The 23,001-nt window shown below is 36.2% G+C and overlaps 5 protein-coding genes across 7 annotated transcripts; 3 read left to right on the top strand and 2 right to left on the bottom strand.

Moving 5' to 3' along the window:
* Positions 1-536: 536 nt before the first annotated feature.
* On the bottom strand, positions 537-2,960 carry LOC17891187 (sugar transport protein 4). The gene is made up of 5 exons (XM_023786273.1): positions 2,844-2,960; positions 2,399-2,726; positions 1,986-2,305; positions 1,243-1,872; positions 537-1,161 (listed from the first exon to the last, which is right to left on the bottom strand). Exons 2-5 carry the CDS (start codon positions 2,529-2,531, stop codon positions 700-702), a joined length of 1,545 nt encoding a protein of 514 aa, XP_023642041.1. The 5' UTR covers positions 2,532-2,726; positions 2,844-2,960; the 3' UTR covers positions 537-699.
* Positions 2,961-5,314: 2,354 nt separating this feature from the next.
* LOC17893458 lies at positions 5,315-7,999 on the top strand. Of its 2 annotated transcripts, XM_023786086.1 has the most exons (4): positions 5,315-5,647; positions 5,783-5,957; positions 6,645-7,212; positions 7,531-7,999. In XM_023786086.1, the coding sequence occupies exons 1-4, from the start codon at positions 5,460-5,462 to the stop codon at positions 7,839-7,841; spliced, it is 1,242 nt and encodes a 413-aa protein (XP_023641854.1). In that variant the 5' UTR covers positions 5,315-5,459; the 3' UTR covers positions 7,842-7,999. The 2 variants fall into 2 exon arrangements, with proteins under 2 accessions (XP_023641854.1, XP_006297645.1); XM_006297583.2 differs by having other exon boundaries at positions 5,315-5,957.
* Positions 8,000-8,155: 156 nt separating this feature from the next.
* Positions 8,156-11,214, bottom strand: LOC17891731 (E3 ubiquitin ligase BIG BROTHER-related). The gene is made up of 7 exons (XM_006298032.2): positions 10,738-11,214; positions 10,196-10,523; positions 10,071-10,108; positions 9,452-9,493; positions 9,120-9,241; positions 8,922-9,030; positions 8,156-8,402 (listed from the first exon to the last, which is right to left on the bottom strand). The coding sequence occupies exons 1-7, from the start codon at positions 11,050-11,052 to the stop codon at positions 8,349-8,351; spliced, it is 1,008 nt and encodes a 335-aa protein (XP_006298094.1). The 5' UTR covers positions 11,053-11,214; the 3' UTR covers positions 8,156-8,348.
* A 1,178-nt stretch (positions 11,215-12,392) lies between these two features.
* On the top strand, positions 12,393-14,934 carry LOC17891114. Of its 2 annotated transcripts, XM_006298441.2 has the most exons (6): positions 12,400-12,537; positions 12,919-13,197; positions 13,623-13,757; positions 14,046-14,102; positions 14,360-14,494; positions 14,648-14,934. In XM_006298441.2, the coding sequence occupies exons 2-6, from the start codon at positions 12,922-12,924 to the stop codon at positions 14,711-14,713; spliced, it is 669 nt and encodes a 222-aa protein (XP_006298503.1). In that variant the 5' UTR covers positions 12,400-12,537; positions 12,919-12,921; the 3' UTR covers positions 14,714-14,934. The 2 variants fall into 2 exon arrangements, with proteins under 2 accessions (XP_023641767.1, XP_006298503.1); XM_023785999.1 differs by lacking the exon at positions 14,648-14,934 and having other exon boundaries at positions 12,393-12,537; positions 14,362-14,489.
* A 1,114-nt stretch (positions 14,935-16,048) lies between these two features.
* Positions 16,049-20,353, top strand: LOC17892212. Its single transcript, XM_006297296.2, has 12 exons — positions 16,049-16,786; positions 16,942-17,058; positions 17,169-17,361; positions 17,594-17,754; positions 17,877-18,051; positions 18,451-18,512; positions 18,919-19,000; positions 19,100-19,157; positions 19,288-19,394; positions 19,567-19,650; positions 19,743-19,813; positions 19,929-20,353. Exons 1-12 carry the CDS (start codon positions 16,365-16,367, stop codon positions 20,053-20,055), a joined length of 1,659 nt encoding a protein of 552 aa, XP_006297358.1. The 5' UTR covers positions 16,049-16,364; the 3' UTR covers positions 20,056-20,353.
* The last annotated feature ends 2,648 nt before the right edge of the window (positions 20,354-23,001 follow it).

The following is a 23,001-nucleotide window of genomic DNA, read 5'->3' as shown; positions in this document are numbered from 1 at the left end:
ACGGTTAGGCCTGGACGGCTAGCTAGACCGTTTGGTCGGGAGTTTGATTATGTTCATGCATGCACGTCAGTAGTTGTGTCCCATATTTTTGAATATATAAAATTAGTAGTTGTATATTTTCTTGGGGAAATGCTACTTTGACTAAATAGTTATATATATATATATATATATATATATTTATACATATATAACTATCATTTTTGAAAATGTGTTATGTGTAAATTTGTTGTAAAGAAAAGGTACATTATACATAAATTTGTTGTAAAGAAGAGGTAAATTAATTCAATCATGGTAAATAAGTTGCAAAGCCGTTTGGAGAAACTGAAACATCTGCCGATGAGTGGATGACTCTTGTTGTTTCTTGCACAAAGCATTAACACTTTTTTCTCAAACAGAAGATTCACAGAAATTATGTATACGTAAGTAACAAAGCATAAGACAAACTGACATTTTTCAAACATTTTGTTTTCTTAACTTTCTTTAGGCCCAAATTACAATTTCAGCAAAGAGACATTGAATTATATAAGAAAAAAAAGGAAAACTAAAAAAAGAGCTAAATCTCTGCATCTAAAAACAGAGGAGCTTTCTTTTATGAAGTAAGGCATTTTTGACATTTTTTCTTTCTTATTTGCATCTTAATAATCCTCACTTTCTCTTTTAAATTTTTTGTTTGCCCATACAAGACTCAAGTTTTCATCATCATACAGATTTTTGTTGCATCTCAGCAGCACCCATGTTAACAGCTTCATCAGGTATGAACCTTCCCCAGAACCAGTGTGCCTTCCACACTCTGTTCATCTCTTCGATTGGCACATTCTTCGTCTCAGGCAACATCATGTAGATGAATATTGTCATTATGACGACAAAGAAGGCGAAGAAGAAGAATAGTCCGAATTTCATGTGACAGAGCATAGTGAGGAAGAGCTGAGCCACTAGGAATGTGAAGAACATGTTCACCGCTACGTTTATGGCTTGAGCTGCTGATCTGATCTCTAGTGGAGATATCTCACTTGGAACCAACCATCCCAACGGTCCCCATGACCAGGCGAAACCCGCTACGTAGATGCAGATTAGTGCCACGATCAGATTAGCATCTGTTTTCCCTATGTTCCCTGTTCCAGCCACTCCGAATTTGACCCCAATCATGATTCCAATAGCAATCTGCAAAACGACCCGTTGGTTTGAGATTTAGAGTGTCAATAAAGAAACGTATAGTAGGGTTAGGGTTAGGGGTTGTGTTACCTGAGAGATAAGCATTTGGATACCTCCTTGGAGGAACAAGATTCTTCTTCCGAACCTATCCACTGTGAAAACAGAGACGAAGGTACACAAGAGCTCGATGATGCCGGTTACCATAGCTGATAGGAGGGAGGCTTTGCTACCGAACCCGAGGGTTTGGAACAAAACGGGTGCGTAGAAGGTAATGACATTGATTCCGGTAAGTTGTTGAAAGAAAGGAATGAAGCAAGTCATGATCAGTTGTGGTCTATAACGAGGAAGCAAGATGTTCCTCCATGGGTGTTTCACTTGCTTAGACTCCTCACTTGCATCAATGAGATCTTGGAATTCTTCATCAACCTCATCTGTTCCTCGGATGGATTGAAGCATTTTCTTTGCCTCTTCGGTATAGCCACGTTCGATGAGCGAGTTAGGAGTGTCGGGAAGAATCAGGGCTCCGATCATGATCATCACTGCAGGGACACAAGCTAATCCGAGAGAAATTCTCCATCCGATGTTTCCTTTCATCTGAGCGGTGAAGTAATTGATGATCGTTGCAACGACAATACCAAAGATAATGGCAACTTGGAACCCGTTGTTAAAAGCTCCTCTTAGATTCGGAGGAGCCATTTCTGATAAATAAACCGGTACAGACTGAAACAAAAAGAAAAAAGACCAGTTAACCAAGCTGCCAGTGTTACTTCTTTATCAAGCTACTTCAAACCATGAGGAGGAAAAACAAAAAAAAAAACGTTTTCAGAACTTACTTGATTGGCGAATCCGACTCCGAAACCGAGTAGTATACGACCGATGAGAAGCATAGCGATGTTTTGGGCAAAGCCGTTGAAAGCAGAGCCGATGAAGAAGGTGAAACCACCGAGGAACATGGACCATTTCCGACCGAAAACTCGAGTAATGGTGGAGGCGAAGAGAGAAGAGATCAAAGCCGCCACATAGAGAGAAGAAGTGAAGAGAGTGAGAAGCTGACTATCGAATCGACAGTACTCGTTCTCATGTGCGCTCTTCATCTTCTTATACACGTAAGGAAAGAACTCTTCCAAGAAAGGCTCCATCGAGGTTACCCCTCCTACAAGAAATGAGAAAAATAATTAGTCACTGGACATTTCCTTAGATCAAAGAATAACAAAGACTTGAGAATCTGAGAGGAAAAAAAAAAAACCTGAGATCCCAAGATCGTATCCGAAGATGAGACCACCAAAAGCACCGATGAAACATGTTACGAACACTTTCGGTGTCAGTTTGTAATTATAGTTACGAACACCCGGCGTTTGACTGACGAACCCTCCGGCCATTTCTCCGATTTGAGCCAAAGAAACAAAAGATTTGCTTAAAACGGCGTCGTGGAAGACTCGGTGTTTGTTGTTGTTGACTTTGTCTCTCTCTGTGTTTCAGACAGAACAGAACAGATCTTGTTCTTCGTCTTCTTCTGTTTGTTGTTGTTTTGTCTTCCCTCCTCAGATAAATTACTGAGATCTGGTTTTAGATTTCTTTCGGACAGAGAAAACAAAAAGAAGAAGAAAGAAAAGAGTTGAGATTGAAAAAAGAAAGAAGATTAGAGTTGAAATTTATAGCATTCGTCAAAATAAAATTAACTGTCGGCTGACTTTGAGGTTTTAGAAAAGAAAGAACAGCTGTTTCTTCTCCCTTCTTCTTCTTCTTCTTCTTCTTCCCCACTTGCCTATTCCTCTGGATCTTATCTCCTTCCATTAATCTCGTGTCTTTTTTTAGTCTTTAACCAATCTCATTTAGTTTTAATTCACATAAATCCTTTTGTCTTTTTCTGTTTTGTAATGTTTATAAACTTCGTTTATTACGAGGAATAAATTTTATCAACAATACTTTAGACAGTTCACCATATTATTGGACTTCGAAAACATATAAACACACGAAAAAGTCGTAGTTTGTGTAATACTAAATAATATAAACACTCTTTACTTTTCCACTAGAACTACAATCTTGACTCAATTAAAAGCTATTTTTGATTTTTCTACAAGTGACAGATACTTTTTTTTTTTTTTTTTTTTTGATGTTTTGTGGTACTACAGTGAGTAAACGCCCGCAAAACTCGGTCAATAGACAGAGAAGACCGCTACTATATATATATATTTTTTAGTATTTTAGATAAGATCTTTGATTGGATTTTCCCTTTTTCATATTTAAAAGTAGATACAAAAATCTATTTTCGAATTTCAAACTAAAAAGTATAGAGTAGTTATTATTATTACTTATCCATCTTTTTGAAACTAAAAAAGTTGGTATGGAGTTTTTCTAATATCTATCCAAAACTTGAGGCCATTTGATATCTAAATAACCTTTTTTACTCGTGACAGCCTTTCCAATTCACATGCATGGATCTATCATGAATGTTACGTTTTTGTATTATCCACGGAATGGGGACAAAAATTTAGTTTTCTAATTGATATTTTATTTAAGAGCATATTGTACGTCAAATTGACTTATAAGATAATGTTTCTGTGTCAGAGGTTATTCAACCAAACTGTGTTATTTAAAACAGTTGGACCTGTGGGTTTCTTATTGATTACGATGGAAAGATAAAAGTTGACTATCGCTATTTTTCTAATGAATTATTTCGTGATTTATACGTACGTACGTTGTTCCATATATACTTTTTATTCGTATTACGTTGCTTTCTTCTACTCCTTTGATTTAGTTTACATTGGAAAGTCAAAATTCGCGTTACATTATTTTCATCATGTTCCCACAAAACTTTCGTCATCATCATGACTATCATATTTATAAATGATATATATCGCTTACATAACGACGTCTGCAGTAATAACGACGTTATGCTTATGCATACAAGGATATGTTTCCTTTTTTCATGTAAAAGGGTGTGATATAAAGCTTATGTGTCTGCATCTGCTAGATATTTAGAGTAAACTGTGTAATAGACTCAGTGCCAGTATGAATCAATCAATCTACATGTAGCTAGATAGAAGTGTGTATAGCTAACTAGACAATTAGGTGATTCGATCACATGCGTCAAGCCAACTTGACTTTTAGATGTATGTGTGTATTGCAGATTATTATATTTTTACTGAATAAATCAACGTTAGCTGAATAAAACAAAATATCAGAAAAGAATAAAACAGGACAACAAAACATAAAGAGGAAGAACAATTCGAATAACGCTAGACAACCAAATTAAACACTCGTCGTACATGTACAACATATATATATATATAAAATAATTTTACAAATTTAAAAATAATTAGGAATCTTAGCCGAACAACGAAAAATTAAAGGTGTTTGATGGTACTAATTTGCTTTTGGTCTTGTAATTAATTACAATAATTCAAACTACCCAAGAAATGCAAACGGTCCACCAATGACCAATGTATAATCAAGGAACTAACTATTTCTCTGACTACAAGAAATATGAATTCGGTTAGCTCTAGAGAAATGCCTATATATAAAACTTGATTATAATTAAACAAACACACAAATTTCAAAACTAAATAAGTTAAATTGAGTGACCGACTAATTAATTATATATATCCAGACTATATATATTGTACATATATAGTATAACTACTGACCAGCGAATTCCCCTGATTTTTTTTTTTTTTTTTTTTTTATTATTCAGGGTAAATCCCCGGATCTATGGAAGGATCCGAGACTAATCCCTGGGGAGAGGGTTATCCCACGGGTAAGGTCCCCTCTAGTTTTTCAAATGGGCCTTAAGCAATAGGCCCATACCTATGTGATCAAAGGGATAACATTCCACTACGAATACAAAGTTCTTCGAATTCCCCTGATTGAAACCACGAATACAAAGTTCTTCGAAAAACATTCCACTACGAATATATATGAACTAATCATATGATACACTCCAATAAATATAACACTTGTAAGGAAGAATATGAACTATATATCCACTATCGTGTAATTTTGTTGTCACCAATGATATTTTTACTATTTAACCTAGCTACGTGAAAAAAGAAAAAAAGAAGAAGAAGAAACGACGGCGTATGCCAGCGTCCCGACAAAGATTTAACCGACAATACATAAAATGGGGTTACACGACGACGAGAACACACACACCCGTGGATCATATAGGCGGTGCATCTCATCATATACTTTGGAAAGAAGAAATATCCAAACCAATCTCTCTCTTCATATATATAACATAAACAGATCGAGCATTAATTCATTTCGTTAAGAGAGACAACAACAGCAACAAAAAAGAGAGAATAATCATGTCGTCGTCGAGGGAGCTACAATACTTGGAGTACACATACAGGAACAACCGTCCCACGACGGGTCTCCTCAACTCCATCTTCATGACCACCGTCAACACCGCCGCTCGTTCCCTCGTCTCCGTCGCCTCCACCGCCTCCACGCCGGAGGTTCCTTCTAGGCGGTGGTCGGCTTCGGACCACCTCAGGTTCATGTCTATGATGATGACGTGGCTCACCCTTTGGGTCCTTAGGGTTTTCTTGGACTATCTTCCTCTCCCTCTCTCTTCTTCTTCCTCTTCTTCATCTTCTTCTGCTTATTCTTATTCTTATCCTCCCTTTAGTTTCGCTTCGGGTCTTCTTACCGCCGCTGCGGAGAACGCGTTGGTCCCTATAAAGGCGTCCTCCACGTCATCAACGGCGTTGGTGAAGTATTCAGGGTCGTCGGATCTGGGTACGATGATTTGTGATGGGGTTGATGAGCCTTCCGCTAACTCCCTCGGTAGAGCACTTTGTCACGTAAGTGTTATATTTATATGAATATCATCTTTCATTATTTAGTGTAGTAAACATTAATTCGTTAATACCTCGTTTAGAAATTTTTCACTTGTTCGCTTGGGTCTAACTAAGACACATGATTAATTACATGTAGACGTTTGTCTGTTGTTAACACAACTTTTTATTTGTATAACTCGATCTTAACCGAAATGAAGTATTTTCTCTACGGAAACTATTATTTATATTTAAAATTTATATATTTTTGTTGGAGCTTTCTATTTTGGGATACTCCACGAAAGTGCCTAACGTGGACACTACACCTCTGTTATTTCCACATGGACGACATGCATAGCTCCACCTCATACATGAAAAAACAATAACAAAAAGAGCAGTGAAATCATAGCTAGGTTCGATTAATCAAAAACTCGGGTGGTTTTTGTCTTTCTTGTCACTTCTCTAATTAATTAGTGTATTAATTACTATAGTTAGTAGTGGCGTGACATTCGTATTTAGTAATCATCTTTAAAATTAATTATATGTGGGAGCTCTTCTAATCATTGGGACTCTTAATTAGTTAGATGAATGAATATATGAACATTTAACTTTGCATTTATCAGTTTTAATTTTAGTTTAAAAACTTTGCAACCATTTGGATATAGAGTTTGACTACTTGGCGTTTTATGCATCTTAACATGTTTTCACGAATAGGCACTAGCGCTCATGAACGAGATTCCGGTAACCTCAAGAAAATACCAATTTGCCATGGGAATGGCTGAGAAGATCATGGAAGACAACGCCCAGAGCGGCCACTTGGACTTACTCGACGTCAATAGAGCGGCCCTTGCGTCCTCCTTTGCACGCACCACCGCACGATTGCAGGACTGCTTGAAACGCTCTCGAACCGCAGATGAACCCTTCGGTGGTTTGCCGCTGCGTTTGGTCGGGGCCCTCCCTCTGGGCGGCTACGTCACCTCATACGTGAGAGGGTTAAGCGCATGTATCAACACTGTCAGGTCCTTAGCCGACATGACGGGGAACTTGTTATCGCAAAGTAGGAGGAGAGAGTCTGCGGTTGCCAGAGCTGGTGGTTCCCAAGAACAAGAGGCTGAACTAGCGGTGGAGAAGCTTGCGGAGGAGCTGCTGTGGATGACAGAGAAGCTTAGGCGTTACGGTGCCGTGGCAGAAGGGATTAAGCGGTGGAGCTACGCTTCCGGTTTAGCTTCCTTGTCTCTCACGGCTGCTCCCAGGGTCCAAGGCCTCATGGTTAAGATTTCAGGCAAGTATATATATTCAGGTTTTTATGGTTTACCATTTCTTATTTAACGTTGATTTTGGATAACATAAGAAAAAGTAAATTCTAATTATATTATTTAGTTTTTTAAGTATAAACTGAATGTATTTTTTAGTAATAACAATAGGCCCAAGTTTCATTGGACTATATATCATAAGAATTGTTATTTACAGTAGTTTGGTTTTGTGTAGGTAGGAACTTCTGCTAATTTTCGGATTATATATACACTGATACACATGCTCACTAATTCATAAAATCTTGACATGATCTGTGGTTTTCTTACAAACTCAAAATATTTTGCAGCGCTCTTAATTGGAGAGTTAGCAAGAGACAGCACACAAGTTCCGGGACAAGTGACGTTCAGGCTCCTTGCAAACTGGTTACCACTGTTTAGTCATGCCAGGAACGGGCTAGCATTTCCCGTGCTGACGGGTTATGAGAGAGTTGAGGTGGAACGAGCCATAGACAAAGCAATCTCGACTTTACCTGCATTGGACCAAGAAATTCTACTCACAAACTGGCTCCAAGATTTCTCAGTCTCGGCCTCTGAGTGGCCCAATCTTCAGCCAGCATATGACCGTTGGTGTCACTCCACTCGCCAACTTTTCATCTAGACTACCGAAACAAAAGCCATGATAATGGTCATGTTCCAAAGAGGAAAAACTACTTTTCTTTCATACGAGTTTCGGTGATAGCTTCTCTGTCAACAAATTTATCTTAGCCTCTTAGGTAATAAGACAAGTTTCGATCTATTCATAAGTTTCAGACCTAAGCCCTTGCGATGTTTGTCTGAGTTACAAAATTCTAGCTTTTAGGTTCTTTTTTAGATGAAAAACCAGATTATCCTCGCTATCCACGGTAGCATCGACGTGAACATCAATGAAATAGACACTTACTATGTGATAAAGCTATATTCTAAAAAGGCAAATACGGAAGCAGATGAATGCGAATACTAAAAACGCTAGAGAGAGTTCCAATCTTTGAGACTGTATAAAAGATCCAAGGAAATCTGGTGATGTTTTCTTTTTGTTTATAAAAAGTGTACAAACAGACAGCTAAGGTTTTGACGTTCTTAGCTTATGATTCTTTTTTTCTTCTGAATCTTTCTTCCTTTGCTCTCATCAGCTTTGTCCAGAGGTGGAAGTTGAAACTTCTGCGCTGCATACGGGGCAAACCTGCAGAAGATTGTGTCAGTTTCAGTTTGTTAATGGAGTTCCGAAAGCTCTTCCTACATGAATGTTGAAAAGAGATTCTAAAACTGCTGGTTTGTAAGCTAAGAATTTCTTATTCCCAATAGTTGATGGAAGCCGATGAGTTTATTCAACATACTGTAGATAGTCTTCCTAAGGAGCTAACAAGTTCAAATTTCTGCTTATCAACAACAAAACTCCTCAGTTTCGAAGATGCTGATGAAGACAATCGGCAAACGTATAAATGCAATCCATAAACCCAACAAGCATGAGATAGTCTGTACTGACCATAAAGTTCCCTAATCCCTATCATAAACAGATAAGATTTCTGGAAATATCATGTGCTGTGCCGGTTTTTCTAGAATATATCTATCTATAACAAAATGGGTATCTGTCGAGTGATAAAAACTGACCTCCCTGATTGGGCTTCAGGTTCCAATTAGCTGACTACAATAATTATATACTTTAGCTTCTCTACAGGGTTATTTTTCATAAAAGACATACCTTGTTTATCTTCAACCAGTTGTTTATGCACTCCGAGTGGTAAGAATGTTTGCATGGGAGCAGTATCAGGTCATCGTCAACCTCATAGTCTAAACGACATATAACACATCTGCACCAAGCATTGAAAAAGTTAATATCTAAGTACATATGCACAAAATTGTTAATGGTTTACTTCATTGGTCCCAAAAAAGGCCTTACGACTCATTGGTTCCGTTCTGATTGTCTCCATCTTTATATCTTTTTGAAGTCAAAGATGCAATTGTATCAGCAGACAATCCTCTGCTTTCGGTTCCCACAATGTCGCCAAGTGCAAGCAACTCCTGTAGGCATTAGCAAGTCTAGTTATAAGCCAACAGATGTGTTGAGTATATAAATTATGCATATTGAATATTGAAATGCATGACGGATCTTAAAACAAGAATCTAACAAGTTTAACAATAGCATTCACATTAAACTTCAAACCATTTAACAAAATCATGAGGAGAGACCGAGAATCCAAAAAGCATAGAATACCACAAATGTTTATGTACCTCATACGAAAGCTCATCAGGATCCATCTCATCCCAGGCATCCTGCAAAAATAATCACACAGAACGTGAGTGGGGCAGATTCAAGCCACATCAATGAAGCCTTAGTTTCTATGATTCTCTACCCTGCAATTATATATTTCAGTTGATTTTTTCCACAAAATGGACTATCAAAGTTCAGTGCACCGCAAGGTCTCAGGATTCGCGGTGTGAGCATAACCATCTCCAATACCAGTGAATAGTCAAGGATTCAAGGTGTTAACGCTAGCATATTACAATTGATTCAATTACCCTCTGGTGAATGCATTTTGACCTTGAAACATACCATTGCGCAAAATTCTAGTAGCAAAACCCACAGACTAAACTTTCACGAAACAAAACACTCTAATGCCAGATAGAAGGATAGTAGATATATGGAAGCATGTAAAATGTATCACTTAGACAATATGGGTTTTATGTCACTACTTTGTCCTTTGGCCACTATATTACTAAACAAAAAAGGGGTTGGAAAGTAGTTCTTTACACATACGGAGGCAAAAAGGTTCATATTCTCAAGTACAAAAACTGAAAAAGGTTTACAGCTAAAGATATAAAAGGATTTGTTGTAGTTTAAGGAGCCTACCTGAGAAGTATGACTCTCATCCTCTACATCTTCAACCCCTGCAACCAGTAACAGCAGTTAGCCTAATCCCAAACCCATCCTAGAACGCCCATCAAAGAGAACTTGGGTGATAGTTATAAACTCACGATTTGCAAACCCAGATAAAGCAGACAATCTAGCTGCCATATCCCTTTCTTCAGCTTCTTGAAGAGCTCTAGCATAGGCCTCATCATCTGAATAAGCAACTTCTTCAATGTCAGAGTTGCCGTCATCTTCTTGATCATTTTCATTGGCGTGAACATCGGGTGCATCTTCCTGAGGATCATTATCTGTTTCATATTCGTCTTCATCGTCATCCTCATCCTCATTCTCGGGGTCATCAAACTCATCCTCATCGTATACATAACTTCCAGTTTCCCAGCTCCCATAGTCACTGATTTCACTATTCATGGTCAGCATCATATACGCCCGTTCCTGAAACCCGAAGAACAGTATTCAAATAGACTCCCAATTCTACAGAAACCCTTAGGAAAATCCAAATTCCAAATGCAATTAAAGAGAAAAGGCGATAAGCAATGAATAATTCCGCGTATCCAGGAGAACAAGAAGCAAACGAAAGCCCTAACAGCATCCCATAACCTAAGAAAATGCAGAAATCCCAAACGATGGATAGGAAAGAAAGACCCACCTGTTCTTGGAGTGTGCGAGCAAGAGCAAGATCTGCATCAATTTGGCTAAGATTAGAGAAGGGAACTCTAGCGGAAGAAGATCGGGGAGGTAGCTCTGCCACCAAATTCGATCCGCTCTCTTCCACGGTGACCGCCACCGCCACTGGCGTCTCTCCCTCCCCTTGCTCTCCTATCTCGCTACCACTTGCGGCGTCTGTGACAACAACGGTCTGCCGATTCTCCGGCAAGCGCACCTCAGTCTCGCTGATCTTGGTGGCTTGCTCGGCGGTGACGACGACGTTGCTAGCGTGGCCATTGTCGTTCTCCATGGGCATGATTGAAAAACCTGGGGTCTTGGAATCCGAATTCGATGAGTATATTGGGGATTTGGAATCGAAAGGGAATTATTAAGGAATCTGAGAAAACGATGAGGACACGACCCGAGAAAGGGAAATGGTGCTTCTCTTCTCTTCTCCTTTAGCTGAGATTTCAAATTTTGAAAAATATGCACAATTTTCTTCGAAATCACACCCCTTTAGTTTTTGTTTCTCTCTAAACTCACCGACTAATATATAATTTATTACCATTTACGCCTCTACCTTTTCTTTTTCTTTTTTGCGTTTAATTTTTACATTTTTTTCTTCTTAAATATACGTTGACATCTGTTTTTAAATCAGTTTTTAGCTTTTGATTCTACAAAATTTATTTTATTAAATGACTTTAAAATATAGATTTATTAAAATTAGAAAATCCAAGTTTTAGAAGATTTTACTAATTTCCTTTTAAAATCCAAACGTGAAATTTTCCATTTTCCATTTTTTAGTTACTAATTCACTAAGTCACTAGAGGTATTATGTGTTAATCCAAGAATCATAAATATGTACGAGATATTTGAAACCTCTATCATAACCGGAAATTATTGTATTATCTTTGTGGATCCAAATATTTATCTTATATGAGAAAAAGATTCAATTGTCAATTACAAAAAGAAGGGTTAAAAGCTTTGATTTTGACTCAGTAAATAGTTTCGATTGTTCAATTATGTATGTTGTGTTACTTATATTGGTACTGTAAAATGTTATAGCTTGAAATCTAAGGTATATACTAATACTGTATGTGTCGATGTTGTATGAAAAATATTCAGATAATGAGACGAGCAGAGACCAAGTGGATATTACGTGTGAATATGTGTGTGGAATGGCCGAAACGCCACAATTTTTTTAGCTGAAACGTGCAAGTTAACATAATTTGATATATATATACAATTGTTGTGCTTCACTGAAAATAAAATAAAAAATAACACTTTGGCTTGTTTGGTTAATAATGCTTTATTAATAACTAATTCATTTTTAATTTTATAATGTTTTCGAGGATTATTCATTACTCTTTCTCTTTATTTTATTATCTTGGTATTGTAGTGATATTTTTTTTATATAAAATATATTACATTTATACAATTCGGATTGTGAATTTGTGATACGTACATGTCGAAACCATTACACCAAAAAATATTTTGTATTAAAACTAAATATATATATTATATATCTAAATTTTTTTTTGTTTGTCTTCGTGTATTTTAATTTGAATTTTAGACGTGTTTTCTTGCACATAATATTAATTTTCTAACTTTTAACAAAGCTTTTATGATATATAGCAAAAATGAGAACTATACGCTACGTTTAGAGTTTCATTTTTGTTTCCTCCCTCACCGTTCATTCACTGATTTTTTTGTTTGTTTTGTTTTTATCTCTTAGTCCTCCCTTCTCCTAATCTCCTCTTCCGCAGCAACGCCGCCGTGCTCTTCCTCAGCTCTTCCGGCGGTAAGATTATTATGTTTTCCCTCAACTTCTTGGTAAATTCTAAAATTTTTTAAGTTTCTGGCTTCATTGGTTCTCTCCCCTCACTTGTTTATGATTTGTCGCTTCTCAATATTTCCTCCGATAGTTGCTGCTTAGTTAGCAGAACATCATCGATTTGTAGATGATTCTCTTATTGATTACGATGAACGAGGCTCAGATTTTACCAATTATTACACGTTATTATCTATGAATCTTCTCTATATCAGGAACTTTTGCTTTGGTTTCTCTAGTTAGATAGCTCTCTGTGTTCACAGTTGGTTTGAGAATTAGATGCATTATCTGTTAGATTCTTTGAATTGCAGAAAAAGATATATTTGGTTTGATAGTTTCAGTACTTTACAGGATATGATGAGCATTGTCTCAAGTCATCATCACTGTCAACCATCGATTATACACGAACCATGCGGTATAGGAACAATACCTAAGGTTTCTTGTTCGAAATCTTGCGTTCCGTGTTTCTCTGGAAGATTTGCTTTCTCTCATAGTCTCTGCTTGAAGAGTACTTGTGGGAAAACTGCTAGGAGAAGCTTTTCAAGAATTTGCAGTGCTGTGGATGATGGGATGACTCCAGATAATTCGAATGACGAGGAGAAGGAATCGCTCGATGATAAAATTAAAAGGGTATGTAAAAACTCTAAGCATTGTTACTCCTGGCCAGTTTTTGCTATCCTCTTGGGTGAAGTCATGAAGTCATGACTTGACATTTAAGCGTAAACTGATGCCGCTGAGACATAGTTTTTGTGTGCTTATTACACTAGAATTGTGTTAAATAGTCAATGGAGTTTTAACAAGCCTTTTTGTACATGAAAGCCTCAAACTTTTTCGTTGTGAGATTACTAAGAATGTAATAGAATGTCGATCTTCTTCTGCTTGAACCTGGAAAAATTGCATAGTTAAATGGTGTGTTGAGTTCTTTTGATGTCATGATATCTGGCCATCTCTGTCCTGACTTAGTGACAGAACGTGGAAAGTAAGCATGCCTTTGTTTAAATTTACTGATTTCTATATTCATCTGATCAATTTTGATTTTTTTCTTTTGTCTTTAGCAAGCAAATGATATGAATCGGGCAAATCTTGAAAGAATGGTTGGGTCGGATGATTCTGCATTTAACGGCTTAGATCTTGCGACACTCATCAGACAGAAGTATGGAAGATCTTACGATGTTCAACTCATCAAGAAGGTATGCCTTATTGCCTTTCTGTGTTCAAGAGTGTTTGTGATTCTATATTGCATGTTAAAGCCATAGCTTAAGCCTTTATCTGCTAATTACTTAAAGGTGAAGAAAAAAGTTGAGACCTCCGATCCTCTTCTCTTAATTGCATGAGTACAGAGTCAGCTGTTGAGAATAACTGTCCATGTTCTGTTTAGTATTCAGTTTCTTGCTGTGACCTTTATATATTGATGTGTAATGATTTGTCGATTAGAAGCTAAGAACTTAAATCATAGTTCTTAGATGTGATTAATGTAGGAGTTCATGGGGAGGAATCTTCTTGCAATGAATGTCATGTGGAAGTACAGAGAACAGGTAAAAATCCATTGCTATGTTTTGATCATAATAGAAGCCTAATGACATGATAGTTCAACTGATTCTACTATACTTGGTCGAATAAGATGGTTATGATATATTTTTCAATATAATATGGATTTTGGTTTGAGAATGTTTGCCACATAAAAAGTTTTATGTATATCCATATTTTGTTGGTATAGTATCTTGCCTATGAAAACCAATACTTGTAAGCTAATTCACCATTCTGTCTTTCTTTCTTCTTCTTCAATGCCTAGAGGTCTTTTCCTCTAACCGAAGAAGAATATATACTGAGACTTGATGATGTAGCCAACATGTTGAAATGCTGGGGTGCAGTCTCACATATCCGTAACAGCCTAGCAAAGTCGAAGGAGCGACCTCGGATAGGGAAGGTGAGATCAAGTCTAAAAAGTAACCTTAAAATACAGACATGTATATTAGCTAGATCAACTTGGTTGATAAGAGACAACGTTGATACTTGAAAACCTTTTTTTTTCTTTTCCAAGTGTTAAAACTGATATGGGTGGTTTCTCCTCTTCGCACAGGCTGTCAGTATTTTCATAGACATGGATTCGACAGGGGGACGAGCAAACGAATGGATTTACAAGTAAGTTTACCTTCATCAACTCGTTCTGAAGGCTCTTGGGTGGTGATGGTGATTTGAAACAAAGGTTTTTGATATATTTGATGTGCGAAATCAAATTATGATATATGTACAATGTGTGTATACAATAGTTAGACACAAATCTTTACATGAACCATCTCTTTGTAAAATATAATGTTGAAATCGAATCATCTTTGTGAATCTTCCACTCTCTTTGTGATTTGGAAATGTAGCTAGCCACATGCCACATGCTCATATTTTCCTCATTTAGTTTTGGGCCTTTCGACATTTATGTTAGTTTTGGGACCATTCCTTGAGTAACATTCATTGGTATCACTACTTTTCTAAGATTTTTTCAGAGTATTGAGCAAAGCTTTGAGATCTGCATTTCGCTATAACTTAAATGAATTTACATTATTAACTGTAAGATACTTTAAAAACAGAAAAAAATAGTTAGAGACTACAACCAAACATTATGTTGGGACGTCGTGATACTTTTTGATACAACACATAATGATAAGTGCTTATCTTCATCATCATTATCATCACACTCATCCACCTCCACGTCCTACATCATCATTAGTTTGAGGTTAGTTTGTATTTTTTTTTTGTATTAAAATGAGAAAAAAGATCATATCATCATTATCATAATTACTATTATTGATGATGTTGTCACATCACGATACACATCATGACTCACACATCATCAACGTATGCTTCTTAACTTCATCATCAAAATTCAATAGGATCTCCTCTCTTCCTAATCAACCACAACCACTAACAAGTAAAACATCTTCATCATCTCTTTACCATCCCCATACATCCTCATCATCATCATCACCCACCCCCTATTTCTTTTCTTTTTTCAATCAATATGTATGGCCATCTTAATTAACTGTTGCTTATATTAGTCCATACATAAATGCTCCAACTAAACAATTTTTTTTTTTTTTGTAAGTTTTGATCAATAACAAGCATTTTCACGCAAATTTGCGATATTTTATAAACCATAACATGTGTGAATGCTACTGTCTATATATATCGCATGTAAAAAAAAAAAAAAACATTGCGTCGTTGAGTCATGTGAAGTAACTTTCTTTATTTAAAATATAAAATTAAGTTAAATCATTTTTTTAAATTTTCATAATTCCACTATTTTATTATTCTGTCACCAGTTAGTATTATTACCATCAAAATTAAAAGTTTTTGATTTCTGTTCAGATTAATGGGGAAAGAAAAAAAAAATCATTTCCAATTAGAAAGTGAAGCTAGTTTGACCAAAAAGGTAAAATTTACAAAGCCTTTCGCTTTTTATTACCTTCTCAAAACTCAAAACTTAAAACTCAAAAACCAGAGTCTACTCATCTTCACAACCACAATTCTCCGGCGAACCCAACGTTCCCGGCTATAATATTCACTCTGTCGACGGCGATATAACCGACGACGGCGTTTCATGGTTGCAATTTGTAACCAAGATACTCATCTTCAATCCAATTCGGACCAGTAAGGATTCCGTACAGTAAAATCACAATTCGTCTCTGTAACAGCGATCTCTACGACTTCAACGAGACACGCTACTGTTCCAATCCGTTTTCCCGACGCCGGAAACTGACTCGGAATCATGGAAACCTAGAGACGTATGGTTGGTTGGAGTGGCGATGCACCGGCAGGGCTCGTCTCCGATTACGCCTTTAAGCTTTAACGCCGCCGTTTCAATTGCTTCTGATGTACCTAGTGGCTTAACCAAGTCTCCTTTGTCTCACGCGATTCCAGTTTCGCCGATTTCTGCTGCTTACCCGTCTGGTGATCCTATGCTGATGATGTCTGGGAGTGCTCTCGCTAGGGTTCGATTATCTGATATTTTGCCTTATGAAGGAGCTCCTTCTCCGGCGTATGCTAAAGCCGTAGAGGCTTTGTCTGTATCTTTGATGAGGTATAATGCCTCTGTGATCGAACTAGGGAGTGAAGACACTGCACTGATTCGATGTGGCCTTGAAGCTGCTCGTTTGTATTTTAGAACTAGAAGCCTTAATGTTTCTGGTAAAGGCAATCGTGGCCTCTCTATGTATAGAGCTGGAAGGTTAGCTCTTTTGTAACTATTGTTTGTTTTTTCTTTGGAGAAAGAATTGGCCTTGCTCTTGTATTGAACAATTGGTTTGATTGTAAAGTCTGACATTTAATTATCAGTTTTTGATGTATATGATGTGTAGTGACTGATTTTTTTCTTGTCAACAGGTCTGTTGAGGATTTAGATTCTTCGCCACCATGCATGGCTGAGATTTTCCGGTGCTTGGGTAAAGTAGCACGAGCTGCTTTATCTGCAATAGCAAGGCATCTACGTCTAAGAAGCGAGTAGGATGGTTATGATGCTTATTCTCTGGTTTTACTACTACTTGTTTCGCCTTCCTACTTTGATCAACTCATAAAATGAGCATATACCGTTTGTTCTTTTCTCTTTGCAGTGTTTTTAACCATATGCTGGACGACTTTCCACTAGCTCCGAATGAGGTTTCCTCCTCGGTGCTACTGGCTTCCTATGCTCATGCCTCAATCCAAAATGGAAAATATGCTTCTGGAGGTGGCAGCCTATCTACTAATATTGAAGTTGAAAAGGGTTTGTTGACAATGTTCTGCTCAGATGGCACTGGCATTCAGGTCACATCTATGAACTTTCACTGTGTAGAAGGCTATATATATGCTTTAATTATAGCGAGGAACTTGATGGGAAACGTGCCATTGTTTATCCTTTGAGCAACAAAATAGTTAGACATGACCAGCCATAATCCTGAGTTTCCAATTTGCTTGATTTGTGACATTGTTCCATTTACATAAAGTACATTTGGAGGGTTCTATGTTTTGTTCCTTCTGAAATTTCTTCTATCCTTAGGTATGTGACCCAAATGGTCGTTGGTACACAGCAGATAATGGATGTGGGGTGGGTGATCTCTTACTGATTACCGGCAAAGCGCTTAGTCATGCTACTGCAGGTCTCCGTCCAGCTGCCTCTTACAGAACCGACCATTTGTCTGGCATTGACAATCGCGGAAGGTATGTTTTTGATGACGAAATAAGATTTTCCTGAACAACTTTTATGACAGCTTTTCCTTAACAAACCTTATGACATGGCATGCATACATATTTGATTACAAATTTAAACTTTCCAATTGCAGGGCATCATTAGCTTTTAGGCTTATGCCGAAAAGTAATGCTATATTAGATTGTTCCCCAATAGAAGCAGCCGGCCATGTAATTCCTCAAAGCTATGTGCCAGTATCTGTTAGTCAGTTTATGGATAACCTCTTGGCCGAGAATGACACTATAGTTAATCCGCCTGTGAAAACCAATGTAAGCTCACCCTTTATTACAATAGTAAAATTAGATGTCTAGATTGTAAAAGTACATTTAAATGTATAAAACTTTGATATCTGTGAAGTTCTATGCCAATAGTACCTAATTCTGTTTTTTTTTCCTTGACATTTGGAGCAGAAATTTATTGAGAAACAGTTCATTTTTCCTTTGCATTCTTTCAGATCATGCAATATTATCCTTTAAATAATATCAATCGAGGTTTTAATGAGTGGATGTGCAACTTATATTACTTATGTTTGAGGATCGTCCTTTGGATATTTTTTATGATTGGCACTACCTTGATACTATAATGATATAAGTTTCTCTGTTTTATGTTAACTGCTCAGAGCACAAGGTTTTATGTCAAGAGATCTTCTTCTAAATTGTTGATGTCAGGTTCCGCGGGATGATGTTTGCAAAGAGCCTTCCTTAAGAAGTGTTCTCTCGGATCCAATTTCGTGAGTACCATATTTCCCTTAGTGTATAATTATCTATGACTAACAAAACTGTTCTCTTATTATGGTTAATTTAAATGAATTGCTAACCCATGTTAATCTGATCATGTAAAAAGTACTCTAGCTAGGTTTTCTTAAGTGCTGGGAACTGGCTAGCCCTTTTCCAAATTTAACCTCAATGAGTTTTCTATTCTGTTATAGCAAGTGGTCTAAAACTAATCATGTGTGCCAGGTAGTAGATATACACTGAAGAAATTAGTTTTAGTTGGTCGTCTTTTGTACCTAGATCCATGAGCTGTATTAGATGTTCAATTACTTTCCACCTTTTGTCTGATGCTTTCCACCTTATGCGAAGGCAGTATAGTGAAAACAAGTTCTAATTTGTCTGTTGCAAACTCTTTGATATTAGTGGTGCTTTTCTTGAAGATGCAATGGTTGTCTCTTGTGGACATTCATTTGGTGGCCTCATGCTTAGAAGAGTCCTTGAAATGGTTGGTATTAGTTTCCTTCGATTGTATTTCTCTGCTAGTCTCATGTGATGGTTCTTCCTACATACCCAAGATTGGTAACCACAGTTATCTTATGCACAGTCTAGATGTACGCTCTGCAATGCAGAAATCGAGTCTGGGTCTCTGGTTCCCAACCATGGTAATTCCTATAATGTTCATTGTCTTCTTATTTGTGTACCTCAATAAATAAATTGATCCACGATAGTCTTTTGGGTTTCACATCAACAAACAGTCTTAACCGTATTCCTTTTCTAATGTCAAACACATAGCACTTAGAGCTGCCGCTTCAGCTATAAAGCAACAAGATGACAAAAGACTTTTCCACAACGCAGCCATGAGGAGGCGTAGAAAAGAAATGAGTGATCAAATGGATGTGGTGAGGCAACACTGCTCTATATAACTAAGTTCTTTTGTGGTTTCCTGTTACATTGTTACTATCTCCAAACATATCAGATGCATCATCATCTGTTTTCTGGTTTAGCTTAAGCGTATGTTGTAAATGAACCTCTTATAAAAGTTACTATTTGATCCCAAATTTCTCCCTGCAGGAAAATGGAGATCCAGCTACGGATGATGGAATGCATCGAGTGGTGCATTATCCATTTGCTGTAAATGAGAAAGTGCTTATCAAGGTAGGCCATTATTTTTTATTTTCGGTTATGATGCATTTCTTCTGTCATAGAAATTGGTTCTTGCGTGTTATGGAATGCATTTACAATTGCAGGGAAACCGGAGGACCCCGGAAAAGTTTGTTGGAAAAGAAGCAATCGTGACATCTCAATGTCTCAATGGCTGGTAACTATTACTCTATGATCTATAAGAGCTGAAACAGAACTATGTTTGATAGGTGAAGCGAGTTATTGAGTTTGACTCTCAAACTAGTGCATTTTCATTTGCTTTTCAAATAAAGGTATCTATTAAAGATTGTCGAAAGCGGAGACAATGTGCGGCTGCAATACCGATCCCTAAAAAAGATGGTGAACGATGACAGAGGAGTAGGCTTACACTCTCAACCGGTTGAGAGCAATAGCTTGTAGTATGTAGTCATCATATTTAACCCTTTTCTTTTCTTCTTATTCTGCATTTCTAGAGAGAAAAGAAAAGATAATGTGGTTTGGGGTTTGAGGTTCTGCATAAATTTTAAATCGTTTGGTTAGAAAAAAAGAAAAAATAGTGGAAGACTATTGGAAAGTGGGAACTATATTAGCCTTCTAAGTATTTAGAGGTTATGTACAGAACAAATGTTAGAAAAGAAAAGAAAAACAAGTGTGTTACTCTTGTTGATGTGCTTGCTTCAGAGCAAAATTGGTTTCCGATACAGGATTTCCCATTTTACCAAGTTTCCACTTTTTTTTATATGTAAATGTGTATTCGATCAAGTTGATATATCTAAACTCTTTCGTTACGATGTCTTATTGGTTTGGGACAACACTAGTCACTAGGGTCGTGGTTTGGAACCTGTGTATTGGAATAACCATGTGGATCAAACCTAGAAATTGTACGACTCTTATGTAATAAACCGAATTGTCGAGTTTAATAACGTCACTAGAGAAAATGGAAGTGAATCTTTGGAGTAGCTGTGAACTTCAAAGAATATCCGTATGGGTCGCCAACTTGTGTGCAATTTAACTATGCTGAGAGTTCTTGCATTATCCCCCTTTCATTCTTTTATTCTGTTTTTTTTTTCTCTTTTGTCCATGTCCTTGGAACAACAAGACTAGTGAATTATTTTCATTCTTTTTAATTTATCACATAACTTCAAAAGTTCTTGAACAATATCGTATTGGGCATGTGCTCTAAGTTTTGAGCCTCTAGTATCAAACTAACATTAACTTGGATTCATTGATATCACGAGAAAAACTTTACTTGGAGTCAAGTTCAAAGGTAAAATCACTAAAGGTGACTAGCTAGGTGAGTAACCATGACTATGAGTCGTGGTTTAAAATAGATCAGTTGGTAAACTTGTGGTTGTTTAAAACCTTGTATATGAAGGAGTTTTGGGACATGTTTATGGTTTAAACTTTAAACAACAAAGGTTTTAACTTAAGAGATATTGAGCTTTAGGTCCATAAGTAGTTTCTTGAGTCGCAGACCCAAGCATGTAACATCAATAGACCTTGAAGTGTAGTCCATTTGGAAGGTTCTCTATAGTACATCCGTTGAATATGTTAGGGCATCTCCAGTGGGAGGTACTTTGTAAAGTACTTAGAAAAAAAAATTCAAATTAAATCAAAAATACATTAAAACTGAAGGAACGTTACTTATTGAAGCAATCTGAGAAGCGGTACTTAGATGACGTGGTTCTTTTTTATTGGATACTAGTGATGGACCCGCACGTACGTGCGGGGTTATTTTTGCAAAACTACGATTTTTTTATGTAGATACGATTTTGGTAAAAGTTTGTTATATAATTTTATTTGAAAAATTATACATAGGCATGTAAAATATAGATATTGTTTACTTAATATAGTTTTAAAATAATTTAAATGAAAATGTTAAATGATATTACGTGTTTATTTTTTAAACTAATCAAAACATTTCTAACTGTTTGCTTAGACATGTTAAATCGGATTTGGATTTGGCTTTAGTTTGAATTATTGTACGTATAGTTAGGAATGAGAAACCTGTCCCGTCCCGACCCGTCCCTTCCTGTCTCGTCCCAACCCGTCCCGTCTCGTCCCGTCCGGACCCGTCCTGTCTGTATCGTCCTCTATCCATCATATATTTCTGTCCCACAATCGTTTCTTTTTAAAAACATAATTATTTGCTAAGGTTTATTATAAGAAACTTGGCAAGAGATCTAGACGGAATACTCGTATTCCTCGTTTAAATATTTATTTTTTCACATTAATAAAACTCTACTTATAAATCTAAGTCACATGCTCCCACCATTTTCATTCACAAGTCACTGCTTCTAATCCGAGTATACACAATCCTTGTTCAATTTTTAATGTTATTGATCGTTCAATTTCATCTTTATTTCCCATTACTTTCTTCAATTCAAAGAATCAAATTTAGCTTTTTTGTTTCCTAGAGATTTAGGTATTTCTATTTTTTTAATTCATAGGTTTATTGTAGTTTTGCTGAGTTAGCTCTCAGGGTTTTTTTTTTGTTTCACTTGAATTGTATGTGAGTATCTTTATATACGGTATAATATAATAATGAATTACAAAAATAATTGACTTCTTTATTCTTATTATTATATATTTAGTTCATACATATTGGTTATGTTTCTTTGTATTAAATATTTTAACTATTATCGAACATACTTTAAGTTTTTTTAATTTTCACTTTGAACATTTTTATGCTAGATGATGTAAACAAAATTACATATAAAACTGCAAGCGTTAATTAATTTTAATTGTAACATGTTCTAAGACTTTTGTATGAAAATATATGCTTACATTCCGTTCGGATCTCTTTACATCCCGTTCCCATCTTGTATAATATTTTTACTCTTGTTGCATAAGATTAAAATCATTTTGCAGAAAGTAATCACAAAATCATGTATCGATTTGATTAAAAATAAAGTAATGTGTTTAATGCAATAAAATAATTCAATTTTTATTATTTTGGCTAGATATGATATTTATTTATAATACGGTTGAAAAATATATTTCATTTTATACAATTACAATTTTGATTAGTGACATATATATTCAAAAAAAAATGAAATCAGCCCTTTTTGTTGAATTAATTATTTTAAGACTTTATATTATTTTGAATATAATTATATCAGTTGTACCTATATATGTGGGATAATGTTTTTAGATATTTATAGTATATCATTTATAGTTTGGATTCATACATGTTTGACATTTAGTTTGGTTTCAGTTAGATAGTTAAGGATTTTGTTCTTAACTACTTGATTGTTTTTTCTTTTCGAAACTTACTTAGAAGACGTAGAAATTAAATCATAAAAATATAATCCATTTATTATTTAAAATTTGCTAATAAAACATAACAATTATTTTATATCCACT

The sequence above is a fragment of the Capsella rubella genome, unplaced genomic scaffold (assembly GCF_000375325.1).
Source record: "Capsella rubella cultivar Monte Gargano unplaced genomic scaffold, Caprub1_0 scaffold_3, whole genome shotgun sequence".
Taxonomy (NCBI): Eukaryota; Viridiplantae; Streptophyta; class Magnoliopsida; order Brassicales; family Brassicaceae; genus Capsella; species Capsella rubella.
The sequence above is the reverse complement of the archived record's forward strand: the minus strand, read 5'-3'. Positions and strand labels throughout refer to the sequence as shown.